The sequence below is a fragment of the Grammomys surdaster genome, unplaced genomic scaffold, assembly GCF_004785775.1.
Source record: "Grammomys surdaster isolate TR1022 unplaced genomic scaffold, NIH_TR_1.0 126531, whole genome shotgun sequence".
In the NCBI taxonomy this organism is placed as follows: Eukaryota; Metazoa; Chordata; class Mammalia; order Rodentia; family Muridae; genus Grammomys; species Grammomys surdaster.
This window is the reverse complement of record NW_021621323.1, coordinates 17,932,618-17,953,078: the sequence shown is the minus strand read 5'-3', so window position 1 is coordinate 17,953,078 and position 20,461 is coordinate 17,932,618. Positions and strand designations below refer to the sequence as shown.

At 45.0% G+C, this 20,461-nt stretch overlaps 1 protein-coding gene across 2 annotated transcripts in view; it reads left to right on the top strand.

The window, feature by feature from the left end:
* The window catches only part of Bcar3 (BCAR3 adaptor protein, NSP family member), a 110,268-nt gene that overhangs the window by 14,760 nt on the left and 75,047 nt on the right, over positions 1 to 20,461 (top strand). For both annotated transcript variants that reach the window (XM_028760422.1, XM_028760421.1), the window contains exon 2: positions 198 to 525. In XM_028760422.1, coding sequence (XP_028616255.1) covers positions 209 to 525 — 317 coding nt within the window. In that variant the 5' untranslated portion in view covers positions 198 to 208. The remainder of the gene's footprint in view (positions 1 to 197; positions 526 to 20,461) is intronic.

The window sequence follows — 20,461 nt, the reverse complement described above, 5'->3', positions numbered from 1 at the left end:
GAGAGAGAGAGAGAGAGAGAGAGAGAGAGAGAGAGAGAGAGAGAGAGGAAGAGGAAGAGAGAGAGAGAGACTCTCCATTCATACAAGGTTCCACTAGTGATTCCTTTAGACAGAATTTACCTTTTGATGTCTCATGGCTATTTCCAGTTTCTTGTATCTGTCTTACCTTTGCCCTTCCCTCTCTAATTCCTCCTCAGAGTCAAGAATCATGGCTGCGGGAAAATTTGCAAGCCTTCCCAGAAACATGCCTGTGAATCACCAGTTCCCCTTGGCTTCGTCCATGGACCTCTTGAGCAGCAAGTCCCCTCTCGCTGAGCGCCGCACAGATGCCTATCAAGACGTGTCTATACACGGCACTCTTCCACGGAAGAAAAAAGGCCCTCCTCCCATACGGTCCTGTGACAATGCCAGTCACATGGGTACCCTCCCTCACTCTAAATCCCCACGACAGAGCTCACCTCTGACCCAGGACATCATCCAGGAAAACCCACTGCAGGACCGGAAAGGGGAAAGCTTCACCTTCAGGTAACTCCTGTCATTCACTGAGTGAAACATCATCTTTCTCAAGAGCTTTGTGTTCAATATATTTGAAGCTATGTGAGTTCCACCTCCCTTTCTTCTTTCTGTCCATCCTTCTGGTGTCAAGGACCCCGGGCTTACATGTGTGAGTCCAGTGCTTGGCCTCTGAACTGCATTCGTAGCCCAAGAGAATAGCGTGGCCTCTGTAAAGCCATCCCAGCATCTGTCACCAGCTGACCCAGCCAGTCCTACTTTGCCTTTATTTCTCTTTAAGGGATTTTTGTGTTTCCTCTTTAAGGGCTGCTACCTGTTTACCTGTGTTCTCCTCAAATTCTTTGAGAGTGTTATTTATGTCCTTCTTAAAGTCCTCTGTCATCATCATTAGAAGTGATTTTAGATTTGAGTCTTGCTTCCCTGGTGATATGGGGAGTTCAGGACTTTCTAATGAGGGAGAACTAGGTTCTAATGATGCCAAGTGCCTTGGGTTGCTGATGCTTATGTTCTTGAGCTTGCCTTTTGCCATCTGGATCTCCTTAGTGCTACCTGCCCTGTCTCTTACTGGAGCCAGTCTTTCCTATTATCTTGATTGTTTCAGAACTGTGTGAGGTGGGTGTAACTACTTGGGTTAGAGCTGGGGCCCAAGATCTGCTCAGTGCTTGGGCCCAGACCAGAAGGAACCAGTGCTCAGGGCCAGGAGAAAATTCCTGGGTCCCAGTGGGGTCCCAGTTACTCCCTGTTTGGGGCGGGTGTTGCTGTCTCCTTACCTAAGATGCTGCCCAGGTTAGAGGCCTCCTGGGAGGCCTGCTTCCTCTGGGTTTTGTGAGATTGGATGTAGAGCTGCTGCCCGGGATCTGCTCAGTGCTTGGGCTCACACCAGAAGGCTCAATACTGCACTCTTAATATTCCTATAATTCTTTGACTGCGGGAGACACATGAACATCCTCTTCCATTTTCCTGCCTTTATTTCTCCCTCTCTTCCCTCCTTTAGTATTAGTAAAGCGAGCCGCAAGTCTCATTTTCTAATAAACTTATTTTATCTAAACATATTTTCACATGTGTCTTTTAAGGATAAGGATTCTGATTTAAACTGTATGTAACCACAGCAGAAGTATGCTTTAAAAAAAAATAATTTCTTATCTAATATCTGAGATTTTAAAATCTAACTTGCTGCAATAGTACTCTTCAAAGAAAACACGTTAAAAAAATCATAGTATTGAATTCTGAACGATGTCCATTTAATTCTGTAGTAATGCCAAGGCATATATAAGTTAGGATCCATATTTCCTTTAGTTGTCAATATGCCAAAATGAAATGTTTGTGTGGCTGCATTACCAAATCAGCTTCTTGACACTGCTGGGGGAGGATTGCATTCTCCCTGCTGAGGGCCAGGGCTCTGGGTAAGTAGGCCTCACAGCTGTAAATGCTGCTGGGTTCAACATGGCTGGGCTGTGACTGGCTTCTGCTTCTTAGAGCAAGTTTGGGAACTGTGCTCCTTTTCCTGTGGATCGGCAGCATGGGATGGTATCGGGTAAAGAACAGGGCGGTTTCTCTTCCCTTAGCGTATAGCAAAGAAAACTACTCTGATCCTGGGTCACTCTTTGGTTCTATCTATATATTGAACCTATGTTTATTAAAATATATTGATTTTATAGGCCCCAGGGTTTCAGTAGGAAAATTCTCCCCAGTCCTCTTGAGTACTTAAAGGGTTGGTCCAGCGTCGAAGATACTCTAGCAGAGAAAGTATTACAGCGGTCTGCTTTCGTCATTTTTGCATCTGAAGCAACTCCTTTTCTGAACTGCATTTCAGTGAGCGATCAGATACAAGTGATTAAGTAAGACAACTGAATACCGAACACTGTAGAAGAACTAGGTAGATGTGCTGGCTCCTATGGGCATGGGCAGTTATTGCTTTGTATTGTGAAGAGGTGACCATTTTGGATCTAAGATGATTATTTAATGAATGTAGGCTCTCCGAAGTCGAAGAGCTGGAGCTGAGAGCAAGTTTGGTATGTTTACACACCCCAAAGAAAGCTAGTGTGACCTATAACTGGGGTGGGTTGAGAAGTAAGCAGCAGGTTAATTGGGGGCAGGGGAGTTTGGCAGACAAGAGTGAAGCATCAATTTTAGTTTCGCAGTAATTAACTAAGAGGGAAACAGGTGAAGCCCAGATATCCCCATGGACAGTACTTAGAGAATCCTGAAGTATTTCTGATGTCAGATCTCAGATGCTTATCCTGGGGACTGGAAAGCTGTGGACCACCTCTGGGGAATCCAGATGTGTAGCTTCCTAGCATAAAGAGCCTTCAGGAAGCCTGCTGCTGAAAGGAACAGATACAGAGTTGAGGGAGGGGGATGCTTTTTGTTACTATGGCATCATTGGCATCCAGTAGGCAAGGGTGAAGAAGATGACTGCCAGAAGCAAGCACCGATCAGTGTCAGGCTGCAAGATACAGATAAACTGGCTGTTACAATTGGCTTACTGGGTAGCACATTTTCTTAACTAATCTCTTGAGCTAGGTATCTACTGGGTACCAGACACAGACAGTTCAGAGCCACACCTTAAAGCTGTGAGGTCCTCACCAAATGCCAGCTCACACAGGGGAGGAGCACACAGGGGAGGACTGAGAGCGGGGCTGCTGGGCTGGAGGGAGCAATGGAATCTCCTCCTATCTCCAGGAAATTCTTCATAAACACCCACAGTCCAAACTGCTAACTGCAGGGAGTTCAAAGCCCTTTTATTGGAAAGTTGACTTGGATAGAGGTCAGAGCTCTGGAAGAGATCCTATCAGAGGATGGGTTCGAGGCCTCAGTGTGAAGTCCTGGCTGCAGAAGAATGAACAAGTCCTGCTGACCTAGGCCTTGTTTACTGTTCACGGCCTTACTAATCTAAATAATTCATGAATGGTCAATGTGAACCATTGAGTGGCATGAAGAAACCTCACTATATTCTGGTCTGTCCCACTTAGGACAAGAATCATGTCCTGGTGTAGTGTACCCAAACTATATATGCTACCACCCCCCCCCCCGCCCCAGGATTAGTCTCTTAGAAGCCATTTTGACTGTTACGTATGGCAATGTTTGTGTTCAGGTAGCCATCGCTTGACTTCATAATGGCATCAGAACATAAGAGTAGGGATGTTGGCAATTCTGATAATACCAAAGAGCAGCTCTGAAGAGCTTCTTAAAAGTGAGGATTGGACTGTTTTGATAAAAAAATGTTGTATGTTGAAGTTGCCAAGATAATGCCGTACATTATTATTATGCTTGTTATAATTTGATATTGCTGTTACTCTCTTACTATGCCTGATTTACAAATATACTTTACCAAAGCTAGACAGGACAAAACAGCATATGCAGCATCCAGTACTATCTGTAACTTCAAGCACTGTTGAGAGATAAAGGGACAACTGTGTTCTGAATCGTTGCAGATTTGCCATTTTTCCAGTGAACATGCTTAGCTCATTAGTCATTGAACCGTGACTGTTATTGTAATTGAAAATGAACAGCTGTCCCATGAGAGGCCTTGAACAAAGTACACAGAGTCTCACTTGAGATTCAAAAGTTTATAGTTCTTAAGCTGACATATCCACATACCTCATTTTCTCCCTTTTATGAATAAGGGTGTTATTTACAGCTCTTACATTTTATAGCTTTAAAATATCTTAAAGGACTTGGTGGTATAGCACGTGGATCTCTGAGTTTGAGGCCAACCTGGTCTACAGAGTGAGTTCCAAGACAGCCAGGGCTATACAGAGAAACCCTGTCTTAAAACCAAAACCAAAACCAAAGAATATCTTAAAGCATTTATCCATATTTTTATTGGAACATCAAAACCCTGAATGAGGCATGGCAAATGTCTTCCTCCTCTTTCTCTCTTTCTCTTCTTCCTCCCCTCCTCCTCAACCTCACCACCACCACCACCACCACCACCACCACCATCATCAGTTGGGGTAATGGCTTGACATCTATTGAAGCACCTAAGCATATATCCTAGTGGATAGCTGAGTTTGGAGAGACAGGATGGTGCTTGCTGGCCATTCTCTAGACACTGTGCTCCACAGCCTCCATGGCACTGGTGCAGCTGTTGGCACCCCTGAACTGTCTGCTTGAATGAAAGAAGGGGGAGTCTCCTGTCTAACACTCTAACACCTCAGACATCAGCATCAACATCAGTTGCCAAGAGTCAGAAGGCCAGCCTGGAAAAGGAAGTTGCCCTTCTCTTTCGTAGACCATATCTCTTAGCTTTCTTGCTGTCTTGGCTGCCCTTGGATGTACTTGTGGTTTTGAAAAGTGGCCAAAGCCAGAAGCCAGAGAGTCCCTAAGCCTGCTGCTTGATGTCACAGGGAGCCTTTGTTCCACAAAGCCAGGCTTCTCTAAGAGGCCTGCAGACAGGATTTCCTTTGACATTAGCGTCATTAGGTTGCTGTCCCTTTGATTCATTTGTCTTCATGGATGGATTTGTGTTTGGATCTAGAACTCTCCTTGTGCTGAGAGCAGCCTTCCCGTGGGGATGTCTGTGTTGCTAGGATAGCTTAGAGATCAGGGCACGGGCCCTTTTCCTGCCTGTGGGTATGTGGAGGCCGGCATTCCTGGGAACAGCTGTGGGGGACTAATTCCTTCCCCATCTTGTGCTGTGGACACATGTGGCGGGACAATGTGGGGTTTCATGAGTTTGCATTAAGGCTTGTGACTGACTCGGCACAAGTGTTGTCACTGACAGTGGCGGCAAAATCTGCACCATTATTCCTGGTGAAAACCAGCTTGTTCTCCCAGGCACTGGTTAGCCCACTGCCACCTCTTTAGAGAGGTGGAGGTCGGGAGATCAAGCCCAGGATTCATGCAGATTTTCCTCTGAAAATCATTTCAAACACCTGACTTGGGCTGTCAGTGCCCTCGTCTGAAATATTCTCCAACTATGGCTTTCTCCTCGACAAAGCAAGATACTGTCCCAGACATGCCAGTAAACCAGCCTTTCCTTTCAAAGATAACCAAAGTTTCGAAGATAATCTTCAGTGCAAGGGGCCACATGCAGGTGCCATAGCTTATGCATGCCACACCTGCACGTTGCTTGATTTCCATATACAGAGGAAAAAGTTGGCTTTTGAGTTTTAAAAAATATATTTAGTAGATTAATAGATGCTATTTTTTTTTTTTTTACAAAAAAAAAGTCCTTTCATTCGATGACTAGGGTAACAGTGCTAAGGGTAAGAATGTCTCTAGAGAAGAATAGCCAGTGGGTGGAGTTTTACTAACATCTGGAGGTGCCTCCTTGACATGGGTCAATGCAGCTGTTGTGGGTGGGCTACTGATATCCCAGAAATGATACATGGCCTGGCTCTGGTGGTCTCTGGTGTGCTGAGACTTGGAGCAGCTGGGTCAGAGGTGAGCCTGGTCCCCTATCTCATAGGCTTCTATCTTGAAGGAGACCAGAGAATGAGCTGCTGGAGGTCTACCAACCTGACAGTCATCCTAAATTCTGTCCTGACAAGAAACTGAGGGGCTGGCATCTGTGCATTCCCAGCTGTTCTGGGAGAAAGGACAGGATTTCTTTTCTTTTTTAACTGATTGTAAACCACAACCAAGAAAATATCCAGAGAGTGACACAATACAGTCCTTGTCTAGTGGGGTTTCTTAGATCTCACCCCCTCCCCCAAGGCAGACCTGCTCTAACTTGGGCTTTCTCCAGCCTCACCCATGCTACTTGGGAAGGACCAGGCTTTGACCTTAGTCGTTTATCTCCCACAGTGTCTGCTAAGGCGCGTTGTAAATAGATCCACAGCTACGCTCGTGAATCTGCCAGCTATCCCAGCCTGGCCAGGATATGCACACCAGAGAATTCCCAGTTGCTCTTGTTCACTGGGGAGAAAAATTGTCTTCCAGGGACCTGGATTGGGTAGACTGCACACCCTGGGGTCACAGCCATTCTGCAGGTTGTAACAGTCATCACCAAGTCTAGCCTATAGAACTGGTAACAGAATATCAAGCTCTCTCTCTTTAGGGTCCCAAAGACAAGACCTTGTTGAAAGGTCCCACTTATATTCGAAAACTGTGGAGGACTGGGAAGCCTTCTAGCCTGTGAGATCTATAGTTCCAGATTCCCCTGCAAATAGATATCAGATCAGAGTGACTCTTGTAGTCAGAATAACCCCAAACAGAGATGAGCTAGAGGCCTCCGTTCAGATCCCCACTTCTGCCACGTATTAGCCATGTGACTGGAGAAAATTTTAAATTATGAAATCGGTTTGAAAACAATCCACCCTGGGGCATGTTGTGATGGTTAATTGGTCCCAAAAATATGTCCCTAAACATCAGCAGTCTAGCTTTCACAGGGAAGCCTGGGCCCCGCGCGGGGCACCTGTTCTGAGTGGGTCACAGATGCTCTTGCCTCTCACCTAGTCACTAGTAGTCAGTTCCTTGGCTGCTCAGCTCTCCTGGCACACCGGACCCTCAGGATCAGTGGGAAGTTCATGTTACCCTGACTATCAAAGCTACCAGAGACCTTGACATAGATTCCAGCAGCCAGACCTGGTAGCCTTGTGATATGGGGAACACGATTTTACTCTTCTGAATTATCACATTCTTATTAGGTAGCTCAAACCACCTTAGAGGAGGAGGGGCTCAGGCTGGTTAATTTCCTTCCTTCCTCCTGGAAGGCAGAGGAGGGGGAGGCTCCTAATCCTTTGGTGTAACCGGAGATCACTAGATCACGTCCCTTGCCTGCAGTTATAGTGGGAGAAAGTTTCCCACGTACTGATGGTGTCTGCCAGGATTCCATTATCTAGGTCTGCCTTACAGCAACGTGCCTCAGCCAATACTCCCTGTTTGAGGGTATACCCGCCATACAGGGTGATAGAATACAAGCATACCATTGCATTCATACCTAAACAGGGACTGCCTGTCCCCAGTGGACTGAAGCGGCCCCTGCCTGATGGTTCTTGTACTTAATGTTAGTCTCCTGTTCATTGGTCTGTGCATGTTTATTAAGCTGGTTGTATTAGAGGTATTGGGTTGAGGACCAGTGCTCAGTGGAGAATGAAATAGATGTGGTCCTGTCTTTAGGGAGCACCTAGTCTAGGGGTCCTGGGACAAATGCATTGATATAAGGGAAGTACAAAAGGAGGTCGGTTCAGGTGTATATCATCAGAGGACCCTGGCTTAGATGGATGGTGACAGCTTCTCTAGGGAGGGAACACTTGGAGGTTAAGAACTTAAAGAAAACATAAAATACTTCCCTCGTAGTTTTTATGTTACCATGTATTGAAAGGTAACATCTTTGAAATGGGCTAAATAAAAATATTACTAAAATTAATTCTACCTGTTGATTTTTTTTTTTTTACCTTAACTATTAGGAAACTTTCAATTATCTATGCGATTCACGGGGTGTTTTCACTGGACAGCACTGATCTAGACCTTGGCTAAAGAGTTTAGATTTCCTCTGTTTGCAGAGGGGAACTTTTGAAAGGCACAACAGGACCAGAGTGGGGTTGTAGAAGCCACGTGCCCACTCCACCTCCACCCCCCCCCCCTTCACCAAGGCACTTCTGCGGAGGAGGCCTGACTCAGGGGAAGAGGGTTGGGAGGGGACAGGAGGTGGTTCTGCTCTTGAATAACAAAGGAGACAAAGAGGGTGGATTCAAGACACATTTTAAAGTCTGGAGAGCTAGTGTACATCTGTAATCCCAGCCCTTGGGAGGCTGAGGCAGGAGGATCCTAACTTTAAAGCCAGTCTGGGTTAGATAGTAACATTTTTATCTAAAATGAACAAACAAAAATACATTCTTGTGTGTGGAATCTGGCAGGTGTACTGAGGGCTGAATGAGGTGGGGGTTGGGGTGGGGGAAGAATAGACGGTATGGCTTTGGCTGTGGAGGGTGGGGGTGGGGGTGGGGGATGGGCTCATTACTCTGACAGGAGTGGAAGGCAATGGCTGATCTCTGAGAATGGAAACTTCTGTCTGGAGTGTGCCATATCAGAGACACTGAGACAGTGAACTTTGTCGTTAGACAGGCAGTTGGCATTATGAATCTGGAGCGGTGGAGGAAGGTGTAGTCTAAAAATGTCCACACTGAATTGAAATTAAAGCCACAAGAGTAGATACTGTCACCAAGGAAAAGACCTCATAGAGAGGGAAGGTCCTGGGATCCAATCCTGGGGAATCGTAGCATGGTGCATCCTGCGATCGGCAAAGGAAACTGAGTTTGTGGACAGACAAATGCATTAGGATCTGGAGAGGACATTTCAAAGGAAGACACACCTCCTCTTTTTAAGAAAAAAATTGATAGGAAAGAATTTTTTTTCTATTATGTAGCTCTGGCTGTCTTGGAACTTGGTGTATAGCTCAGGCTGGCCTCAAACTCACAGAGATCTGCCTGTCCCTGCCTCTGCTGGGGTCAGAGGTGTGAATTATGCCTGGCTCAAAGATTCAATCTTAATAAACTTTTGATAAAATAAGTTACATTATTTGAATCGATTTTTTTCAATAAACAATTTTTATTTGGTTAAAGCAGACATACTTCCAGGGGTCCCCGCACTTGTGGACCTGTGTCTATCTCAGAGTACTCGGTGGCCCTAACTATTCAAGCTGATCACCTAGGTGATGTCCATGCTGCAACCAAGAGCAGTCCTGAATATGACCCCATATAAAATCGTAAACTTACTTAGAGACACGATGACTGTTTTGATAACTAGATTGTTTGGTAACTGAGTGTGCAGTTTTGTAGATGACGGAATCGTGATGTACTGTCGAAAGTCTAGCCGCGCCTGTGTCGGTGGTCAGGCTTTGTCAGGAAGAGTGACAGCTGCTCTTCCAAGGACTCAAAGGGCAGTCCCCTTGAGAATGGTCGTCTAAGGAGGCAGGTCTGTATCTGCATAGATGGAACTCTTTTTCTCAGAGGCCTTGACATTAAATAAATTTGATAACACTTTTATTCTGCCTTTGGATTAAAGAGGAAACTTCGTAAATATTCTCTTTTAGAAGGGTATGGGGAAGACAGAAGGATGGAGGCAGGGCGAATGGGACACGAGGGAGGACAGATAGATACCAACCAGACGAAGCCTCTGCTTTCATCAAAGGTGCTGTGTTTGAGCTTTGATAGCCTGACCAGTCCCCAATGCCAGGCCTTGTGTGTCTGCCAAGAGACATACTGGCCTTGATATGGGTTTTTTTTTTTCTTCTCTTTTTTGTTTTGTTTTTGTTCTTACTCTATTCAGTCTGGGGACCTCCAGTTTAAGATTTCAGCAGTGACCTTTAGCTCAATGCTGTCATTGGGGTTCTGCTGGGCACAAGCTAACCCCAGCTTGGTGGTTTATCAACCAGTACCTGCTTAGTATCAGTCTCGGATTCCGGTGTCAGTTCACTGTAGCGGAGTGCACAGGAAACACAGATGGCTGTTGGAGCTTGTGTTTTCTTACTCAGGCGTTGCTACATTTTCTGATGAGCCAACTTAAGTAGAAATCGGCTCTTTGAGAGAATGAAGCAGTTTTAGAAATATCTAGTCCTCCCATCCTTCCAAGGAGGGATGTGTGCCCACACCCCCAGCCTCTCTGGACTATAAAAAGAAAGATTCTCAAGGTTGAAAGTGATGGTAGGCATGGTCCCAGGGATTGAGGCCCAACACAGGAGACTGTTGAGTGAAACTAAAATAAAAGCCCTCTGGCCCAGAGAGGGAGGAGAGGCACGTGATCTTCCAGGTGTCTCTTTCCTCTAAGAGTCTGTATAGAAGGTCACTTCCAGCCAGCATATACTGGTTTAAAGGATTTGCCCCCCTGTAAACATACACACACACACATACACACACACACAGAGTGGGGGTGGGGGGAATTAGATAACTAGACTCCCTTCATGTTTTCACTCATAGCTCATTGACCCACCAAGTGCCCGGTTTTGGAATGAAAGTGTATGGGTATATTGAAAAGGCATGTATGCGAATGCCAGCCATTGGTGCTGTCATTATGGGGACAGCTTCAGGCTCTGTGACAGTACGTGATGCTATGTACACAGCCCCATTTCCATCAATTAAAAAAAAAGTCATTTAGACAATAACATTGGCATAGCAGTCACCTGGGTGCCTGACAAATTTTGGAGGCATAAGAAGGATGTCCGATGACAGATATGAGGCACAAAAAAGCATGTTCGTACTCTGAAACAACACACCACATTTAATTAGCAAAACTGTGTAAAGAAAGGCAACGGCTTATACTGGAAGTCCAAAAACATTAATTAATTACAAAATAAAAATATGGGGTTCAGATTAACTGCTTGCCCTGCACAATATCCTAGGAGTTGGGTCACTGTGGCCTCAGAATGAGTCACTGGCATGTCACGGCTGTCAAAGAACATTACTGTGATTTTAGGGGCAAATTGAAGCTCAGTATTCAGACCAAGGGAGGTCGTCACGCAGGGCTGCCCAGATCACAGATGGTGGATGGTTTTAACTCTGACCTCAGAAATGCAAGATGATTCCTTCACCCTAGAGCTTCAGGCCTTTCTGCTTCGGAGACCCGTTGATTTAATCTTTAAGGAATAGACCTTACGTTCTCTGGTATTGGTGACAAGGTAATTCTGGTGTCATGTGTTACCACGATAAGAATATTAAAACGTCTTCACTTGAGTCCCATCAACAGCTGATGTTGCACACAGCTGCACCGTGAGTAAACACAGTGCAGGACACACACACACACACACACACACACACACTCCTACAAACCAATATTTATTGAGCAGTCCCGCCCTAGAGATGCAAAGATGGGGAGAGCACAGAGCCTGTGCTCTGTGTTTTCATAGTCTAGTAAGAGAGACAGGGCATACAGTGTACATTAAATTATTCTTAAAGCTTCACAACTTGGGGCTGGAGGGATGGCTCAATAGTTAGCAACTTTCCCTGATCTTCTAGAGGACACAGGTTTGATTCCCAGCACCCACATGGTGTCATACAACCATTTGTAACTCCTGTTCCAGGGGATCTGATGCCCACTTATGACCTCTGTGGGCACCAAGCTTGCACATGGTGTGCATACATACATGAATCGAACACTTAAATACATGAAATAAATACATTTAAAAGATTAAAAGCTTCATACTTCATAAGACAAGTGAACTGAGATGTTACCGATTCTTTGAGTTGTAGTTGTGACAGAGCATAGGAAAAGATAGTCACAAAAGTGGGGACACATACTCTGTTATGCTTGCAGACAGGAGCCTAGCATAACTGTCGTCACCCACCAACTGATGGAAACAGATGCAGAGACCCACAGCCAAACATTAGGTGGAGCTTGGGGAATCCTGCAGAAGAGGGGGAGGAAGGATTGTAGGAGCCAGAGGGGTCAAGGACACCACAAGAAAACCCACAGAATCAACTAACCTGGGCCCATAGGAGCCCAGAGACTGAACCATCAACCAGGGAGCATGCATGGAGCTGACCTAAACTCTCTACATAAATGTAGCTGTTGTGTAACTTGGTCCTCATGTGAGACTCTTAATTGGGGAAGCAGGATTATCTCTGACTCTATTGCCTGCCTTTGGGACCCTTTTCCCACCTCTGGGCTTCCTCTTCTAGCCTCAGTAGGAGAGGATGCACCTAGTCCTGCTGCAACTTGATAAGCCAAGGCTGCTTGATAGCCATGGGAGGCCTCCCCTTTTCTAAAGAGAAAGGGAAGAGGATTGGACGGGATAGGGGAGAACTGGGAGGAGAGGAGGGAGAGGAAACTGTGGTCAGGATGTAAAGTAAATAAATTAATTTAAAACAAGAAGATAGAGAAATAGGCTCAGGAATTTGTATTTATCGGAGTTGTAAAGAGATAAGACCAGCAGTAACTCAGGATCTCAGAGAGCATCTAACGACATAGAAAAGAAGACAATGGATTTTTCTATACATTAATCTCATCTAATTGAATTTTTATAATGGAATATGCTATATGGTTACATGCAATGTATAATTCTGTTATAGTGGAAGCAAGATTAGCAGGTTTATAGTCTGTTGCTGTCTCTTCCTTTCGCTCACCCTCTTCTTCCCAGGCAAGATTCTGAGAGGTCAGTGGAGCATCATGATGGAGAACAAGAGATTCTAATTTCTAAGGTGCAGAGGCCAGCAGGTAGCCAGTGGAAAGTAGGCTTTGTCCTAGTTGTTGGGTCTTTTCCCTGATTTTTGTGACACACCCTGGTGCAGGAGTTAGTTCAGAAAATACCAGATGGATCCCAGGTCTGAAGGATGGCTCCTTTTGGGGCCCTTGAGTTTAGGGGTAAATAGACTCAGCCTACTGGCTATACTTAAGTTTCCTTGTATTACAGTCTAACCCAGTGTTCTAGGAATGAGTTAATTTTTGTGATCAATAAACCACCCACAAAGCAAGGACTCTCTCTTGGGTTTATAAACCTTCTGCTTCCTGCCCTCAGGAAGTTTTAATTCTAAGGTTTCATGTAGTATTTTAATATGTAGATCCTTGCCCTACTTCCAAGATCTTTGTAGAGTTCCCTTGTATTCTGTGCAAACGGTAATGTAGCACTTTCTCATAATTGTCATAAAATATTTGACCAATACCTTAAAGGGGAAAAGGCTATTATTGTCTCATGGCTTCAGACAGGGTCAGTCCACCAGGGTGGGGGACGCATGACCCAGCACTCAGAACAGTGAGAGCCTGTGGCTCTTGTATTTTCACACCATGATGGATCAGGAGCCAAGGAGGTATGACCTTCAAAGGCTGCCTCTAGATACTGCGTCTGCCAGCCAGGTCCCATCACTTAAAAGTTCCACAACCTCCCAGGATGCAAACCATGAGCCCATGACGGGACATTTCCCATTCATATCCTAACATCTTTTATGAATTGTGACCGCCTGAGTCGCCCTTTGCCAGGGCTTGTACCTTTACTTCTTTTGCTTATTTAGCCACACCCTCTAAGACCTGCAAGACAGTGGCAGATGAAGCAGTAGCTGGCAGTGTCTTTTCCCTGTTTCTGATTGGTTGATGGGATGATTGACAGATTAATGCTTCCCATACTTTATGAGTAAGACTTGTGCTTTCTCATAGAAACTTTCCATCAGATATTTGTAGTTTAAACATTTTGCCTCATGCAAAGATGATTTTTAAAAGTATATTCCCAATCAGTTGGATGCCCCAAATTATTCAATATATGAATGTGGTAAGTTGTATCATTAGACCCTATCTTATTAAATTGACAGTACCCCTGAAGCAAATCTAACTTGATTTTATTTTTCATTCACTTGTGGATTTGGTCCATCAATATTTTGCTTAGATTTTTTTTTCCTGTACAATGTGTGAAATTTAACATATTTTCCCTTTTACTTGACTTTGCTTTTGCTATAAAAGTCATAGCATCTTCTTTGTCAAGTCCCTTGGGGAGTTTTTATAATTTTCAAAGAAGAAATCATTCAGTTTGGCAGAACTGGCTACGTAGTAAAAGCTGTCTAGTCCAGAGAAATCTTGCTGGGAGGTATTGAACCACTAATTCTGGGTTTCAGCCGGTTGTGGGAGTGGGGTGTTCCCTTTCTTCTCGGGTCTGATTTAGCACTGGGGTTTGCCCCCTACACATTTGTTTGGTGTTCCTGAGCTGCTACACCATGTTTATATTATACCCCATTTCACTCCTGCAGTGTCTCCCACCGCCCTCACTCCCACTCTCTCCGCCAGGGGTCTGCTCCAGCGTCTCTGTGAGGAGCCAGGCTTGTTTGCTCTCCCTTCATTGGATCATTGTTTACTGTTTAGTTTCTGCTCAATCTTTTTCTCCTTTGTTCTATTTCGTATTTATCCCGTTGCGTTGACTTAAACCAAACCCCTAATTAATTCTCAGTCTATCTTTCCAAAAACAGGCACTTAAGGGCACGTACTTCCTTCCAAATGCCACGGTAACTGGGTCCTTGTACTGTAGCCTTTATTTTGAAACATGCCTTGTAATTGCGAGTTCAACTTTGTTACAGTGTCTATGTTTTATAGTATGATGTGTTTATACCTGCCTCTTATTCTAGAATTTTCTATTATTCATGACCTGAAAATTATGGATTTTTGTTATTGCTTTATTTTGGAGTTTTTAAAGAAATATTCTAAGGCTGAGCATGTGCACTGGGCTTGAGAGGAAGAGGCAGGAGAATCTGGAAGTTCCAGCTTGGCCAGAGCTACATAGTGAGACCCTGTCTCAAAACCCCCAAAGGAAGGAAGGAAGCAAATAAACAAAAGTTCCAGCCCTGTTCATGTAGGAGGCTACTTCTAAACACCTTTAGATTACATCATGGAACAACCGGAAGCAATGCCTGCGCTTGTCCTGAGCCTTCAAGCACCAACACTGGTCACCTTCTTCTGGACATTTACATCATTATTGACCCATGTACTTTAGGAGTTTTTATTTGTAAAAGCTATGTGAAAATAATACATGTTGCAAACAAGTTCGCCACTTTTAGTGTAATATTACATTTGTCTTAACTAACATTGAAAACTTAAGAACTGTACATGTTAATTGGATAATGTGATTTTTTTAGACATGTATACATACATTGTATAATGATTGAATCACATTAAACACTCTGGTCTGGGAAAATGGCTTTGTGGCTAAGATGCTAACTCTGCAAGCTCTCGGACCTAAGTTTGAATCCCCAGCATCCATGTAAGCAAAGCCAGGTATGGCCGTAGTCCATGGAACGGCAGCATTGGGAAGGCAAAGACAGGAGGATTATGAGAGTTCAAGCTCCTGCTAGCCAGCCAAGTGAAAAGGGAGAGTTTCAAGTTCAGTGAGAGCTGGTGCTAGAGGAATAAGGTGTATCACAGTAAAGACACCAACAGCTTCCACAGGTATGCACACCTGCACACACATCCACACCTATGCACACACATGCTGTCTTCGTTAGGGTTTTACTGCTGTGAGCAGATACCATGACCAAGGCAACTCTTATAAGGACAACATTTAATTTGGGCTGACTTACAGGTTCAGAGGTTCAGTCCATTATCACCCAGGCAGGGAGTATGGCAGCATCCAGGCAGGGATGGGGCAGGAGGAACTGAGAGTACTTCATCTTCATCTGAAGGCTGCTAGCAGAATACTCACTTTCAGGCAACGAGGATGAGGGTCTTAAAGCCCATTCCCACAGTGACACACACATACTCCATCAAGGCCACACCTGCTCCAACAAGGCCACACCTAATCGTGCCACTTCCTGGGCCGAGCATATACACACCATCACACATGCATACACATGCATACAGCACACACACAAACCATGTTAAATGTTGTTACCTCTACATTATCTTACAGTGAGAGTCTAAGGATTTAGAGTCTAACCCTTTGAGCTTCCTGAAATACAAAGCAGGTTAGCTAGCTGCACTTTCCTTGCTGCTGTTTTCAATTTGTGATTTAGTTATTTCCTCTTCAGCCTGTCTGCTCCAGGTGACTCTCCCAGCCTCTGCAAGCCGCTGCGAGCCGCTGCTCTTCTCCCCGCACACAGTGCCCTTTTTTGATTCTCTGTGAGGTCAGATGTAGTACATGTCTTTCTGTGGCTGATTTAATTCTTCTTAGCCATGGCTAAGTGTGTCTGTCTGAAAGTGCCTCTGCAATGTTGTGCAGCCATTTTCCAGGACTCTCTTCATCTTACAGTATGGATGCTGTGTACTCTTAACTCTCCCTACTCTCTTCCCCATTAGAATGATAGCATGCTTCTACTCACTGTCTCTCTGAATTTCCTACCCTTGGTACCCCGTGCAAGTACCATCATACCGGACTTGACCTCCTGTTACTGGCTCATTTCACACAGCATAATGTGTTCAAAGTTTAGCCACGCTGTAGCGTATGTCAGAATGCCTTTTTTTTGTTTTTTGTTTTGTTTTTCAAGACAGGGTTTCTCTGTGTAGTCCTGGCTGTCCTGGAACTCACTCTGTAGACCAGGCTGGCCTTGAACTCAGAAATCCGCCTGCCTCTTCCTCCCAAGTGCTGGTATTAAAGGCGTGCACCACCACTGCCTGGCCAGAAATGCCTTCTTAAAGACTCAGTTGTATTCCATTGGATGTGTTTGCCAGGCTTCGCTGGCCTTGTCACTCATTGGTACTTAGGAACATGGCCACATTTTGGGCTTTATAAGTGATGCTCCTATGAACGTGGTACACAAGTATTCAAGACCTTGCTTTCAGTTCCGTATTGAAGAGAGGTATTAACTGCTTTCAATGGTAATTGAGTGGGCCTTCTAGGCCCTGTCACAGTGTCACATAATGCCACCCAATGTCACTTCAGCACCAGGACCCCTCATTTAGGCCTGTTCTCACGCCTCATCTGGTTCATGTCTATATTTTAAAATAAACCAAATTGGGACCTTCATTCTGTCCTCAAAAATCCCTTCACGGGAGTACCCAGATTTGTGCTGATTGACTCACGAGCGGGCAGGGCTCCTGGTGGGAGGGGTGTGTGTCTTTAGGGGTGAGGTTGTTGAGCTTCCTGGCATCGTTACAGACAGGTTCGTAGACCCGTGGGTATGATACAGAGTTTTGTTTTGAGGTAGAACAGTCCCAGGATGCTGAGTGGGGAAGGATCTCTGCTGCTGTGTGCTGAGAAGGTTGCCGAGCACTGGGGAAACTAGCAAGGTCACTGCTGGAGCCCAACAAGATGAGGAGGTGCTGGTGGCCCAGATGGGAGGCATGCTAACTCTTGAACAGCTTGTAGTTTCCCCAGACAGACTGTGTCATCTCATGCTCTTGGCTTTGTTCACATATGTCCTCTTGGCTGGAACATTTCTCATTGTCTGTGACTTCTTCATCAAACTTCTCAGGCCTCAAATACAGCCTGTGCGCTATTGGAAGGTTCTGCAGGGCATTCCCCTACTCTTCACCTACTGAAGCCGAGCTGGGCCTCTCGCTCTGTCTGTCCTTCCTGTTTGCCAAAGTCCTCCCCGGAAGTGAGGGTTTGTGTGTATTCCTTTGTGTGTGGCACACGGTAGGAAGATGCTCAGGGACGTTTGTGGGGTCCATTCAGTGACATGTGGGGGACACTGAGCACGAGGCATGCAGCAGTGGTGTGAGACTGGAGGCCAGGCTCATCTAGGGTCTCTTCTTAGAGGAAGGACTCAGGCGGAGAAGGTTCTCAGGTGAACCATGCCTGGGAAGAGCAACTCTTGGCCAGAGTAACAACTAACTGTCTCAGGAAGGGGTTCCTTAAGTAATTTGGGGTTTTTAAATCTGCCTCTAGGACACTAACTGAAACACTAGAGAGACTATGATGAATTAGGAATTTTACTGGTGTGTAGGAAATCAAAGTAAGCACTCACAGATTATGTCAGAGAGGAGAGGAAATCAAACCTCCAACCGGTTCAGCCAGCTCAGGGGAAAAGGCTCGCACTTTCCCTTTCTTCACTTCCTGTGCTTCAAGCCTTAGTTGTTGAAGAATAGCCTTTGGGATTCTGTACATTCAGGCTCCTGGAAGGGCATCACTCTTCAGTCTTTACTGTAGATCTACCACTTGTCAAGAGCAGCTTTTAGGAACACACTGAAAGCACCTAGTCATACTGTAGCACCCCATCCCCTGTTCTAACTCTTGTTGATAGACCTGAACTCTGAACCTCACAAGCCTTTACTTTATTGCAGATGTTTGCAGGGAATGGCTCTCCGGATGGCTTGTGCACGATCTCGACTGAATCTAAATTGTATGGGGACTGCTATAGAATGTTCAAATGACTTACGCTGGTTTTCCCATCTAAAGTAGTTCACAGACATGAAAATATGTCAGGACCTTGAGCAGATAATTTTAAAAATTGATTTTCAAAAACTAATACACAGGAACATTTGCTGCTGGCCTGTGAAGTGTGAGTGTCTGGGGAGATGTGATCAGTAAATGCACCTCAAATCTCCATTGCCAATTTAGTCAGTAAATCATGGCCGGGTACTCCCATGGAAGTCTCTTTGGAAGATGGATGTTCTTCCATTTGGAAGTGTTTTGTAGAACAGCACTCACTGCAGTAGAACTTAGGGATGGCAGAACCGATCTGTTATTGGGATGTATGTGCAGGACTGGAGCTATTGACTACACACAGCTATTGAGCCCATGAGCATTTTACTTAACTTTAAATGGTCATAGGAAATAGTGACAACTGTGTTGATCAGTGAGGTGTTAGGAGGAAGTCACTGGGCTGTGGTGTAGTTCTCAGGTAGAGCACTTGCCTAGCAAACACAATGCCCCACACTCAGTACCATAAAAATAGAAGTGGTGGAGAGAAAGGGGGGGATTGTTCACATTAAATAGATGGATTTAAGGGACTGGAGACATGGCTCAGTAGTTCAGAGCTCTTGCTGCCCTTCCAGAAGAGGATTCAATTCCTAGTGCCTACATGGTATCTCACAACCCTCTGCCACCCTTTTCCAGAGGATCCAGCGCCCTCTTCTGGCCTCCATGGATGCTGCATGCATATAGTGCGTATACATACGTGCAGGGAAACATTCATAAATAAAATAAAAAATAAATCTTGCATAGGTGAATTTGGTCTCCTAGAGAGCAAACCTTCCTGTGCATGGTGATAGCAAATAGAGGTTGTATTTTTAAAGGTGTTTGGTTCTTTTATTGCCTGATTAAAATGCCAGCTTGTTAATCCGTAATGAGAAACACAGAAGACCTTTCACATAGGAACTTCCTGCTCAGGGATGTTCTACTAAGCCCATGAAGCTGTACCTGGCTCCATCCAGGGTTTGCTGATGGCTTGGGTCTTGGTCATCTATACTCTCTTCCATGTTGTTTATCTGTAACAGGTTGCAGAGACATGGACAGGCTCCATTGGGTGGTAAAGATGGTATGTGATATGTAGTGTGTGTGTATGTGTGTGTGTGTGAGTGTGTTTGTGTGTGTATGTGAATGTATGCCACACATATGCAGTGTCGTTGGGAACCAGAAAAGGTTTTTTAAATCTCCTGAACACAAAGTCACAGGCAGTTGTGAGCTGCCCCATGTGTGTGCTGGAAACCTGAGGCAAGCAGCAAGGCCGTCGCCTCAGCCTCTCAGCCTTTGTTTTTATTTACTGTATTAAATTAAATTGCCTTTTCATATTTACTGAAACAAGACAGGAAACAGGTGACTCAGCCCCTTCCAATAGAGTTTGAGGTTTAGCTTGAGACCTGGCTCTGAGTGAAGGGAGTTTTCGTTGTACATTTCTAGAAAGAGGTGCTGCTGCTTTCAATGGTAAGGGCACCACCGAGGAATGGTAAGAAGGGCAGAGATACTAGATACAGCTCTAAGCAGAATCATGAAACAGTCTGTGGCCTAAAACATTTTATTGCCACAGCACAGCTTGAAAAATATTGGAGTCGCAAATCATGATATGATGGGCTTGGTATTTGACAGATATTTTCCTGGAAGTGAATGACGACCAAGGAAAATATTTGATAATGCCAGTGATGTGGGAGGGGGAAAACCAAAACCAGGAAAAAAAAAAAAAGAAAAAGGAAATCCATCTTTCAGGTGAAAACTAAGAGTTGTGAAAACTTGTATTTTTTACCATGAACTTGACAGTCTCTGGTACTTAATAACTTCTCCAGTGAGATCAGTGGTCATGTTAATGTTAACAAACATAGTGTGCATGTGTGTGTGCATATGTGTGTGTACATGTGTCTGTGCATGTCTGTGCATATGTGTGTGTGTGTACATGTGTCTGTGCATGTGTGTGTGCATATGTGTGCATGTGTGTGTGTGTGCTCATATGCATGTGTACATGTGTCTGTGCATGCTTGTGTGCATGTGTGTGTGTACCACACAGGTTGGAGGGAAGATTTGTAGAGTCAGTTCATTCCTTCCACCTCTTTTATATGTTTCTAGCATTGAACACAGACCTTTAAGCCATTGTTGCAAGCACCTTTACCCTTTAAGCCATCTCATTGGTCCTGTAATGGACTTTCTCCTCTCCTCTCCTCTCCTCTCCTCTCCTCTCCTCTCCTCTCCTCTCCTCTCCTCTCCTCTCCTCTCCTCTCCCCTCCC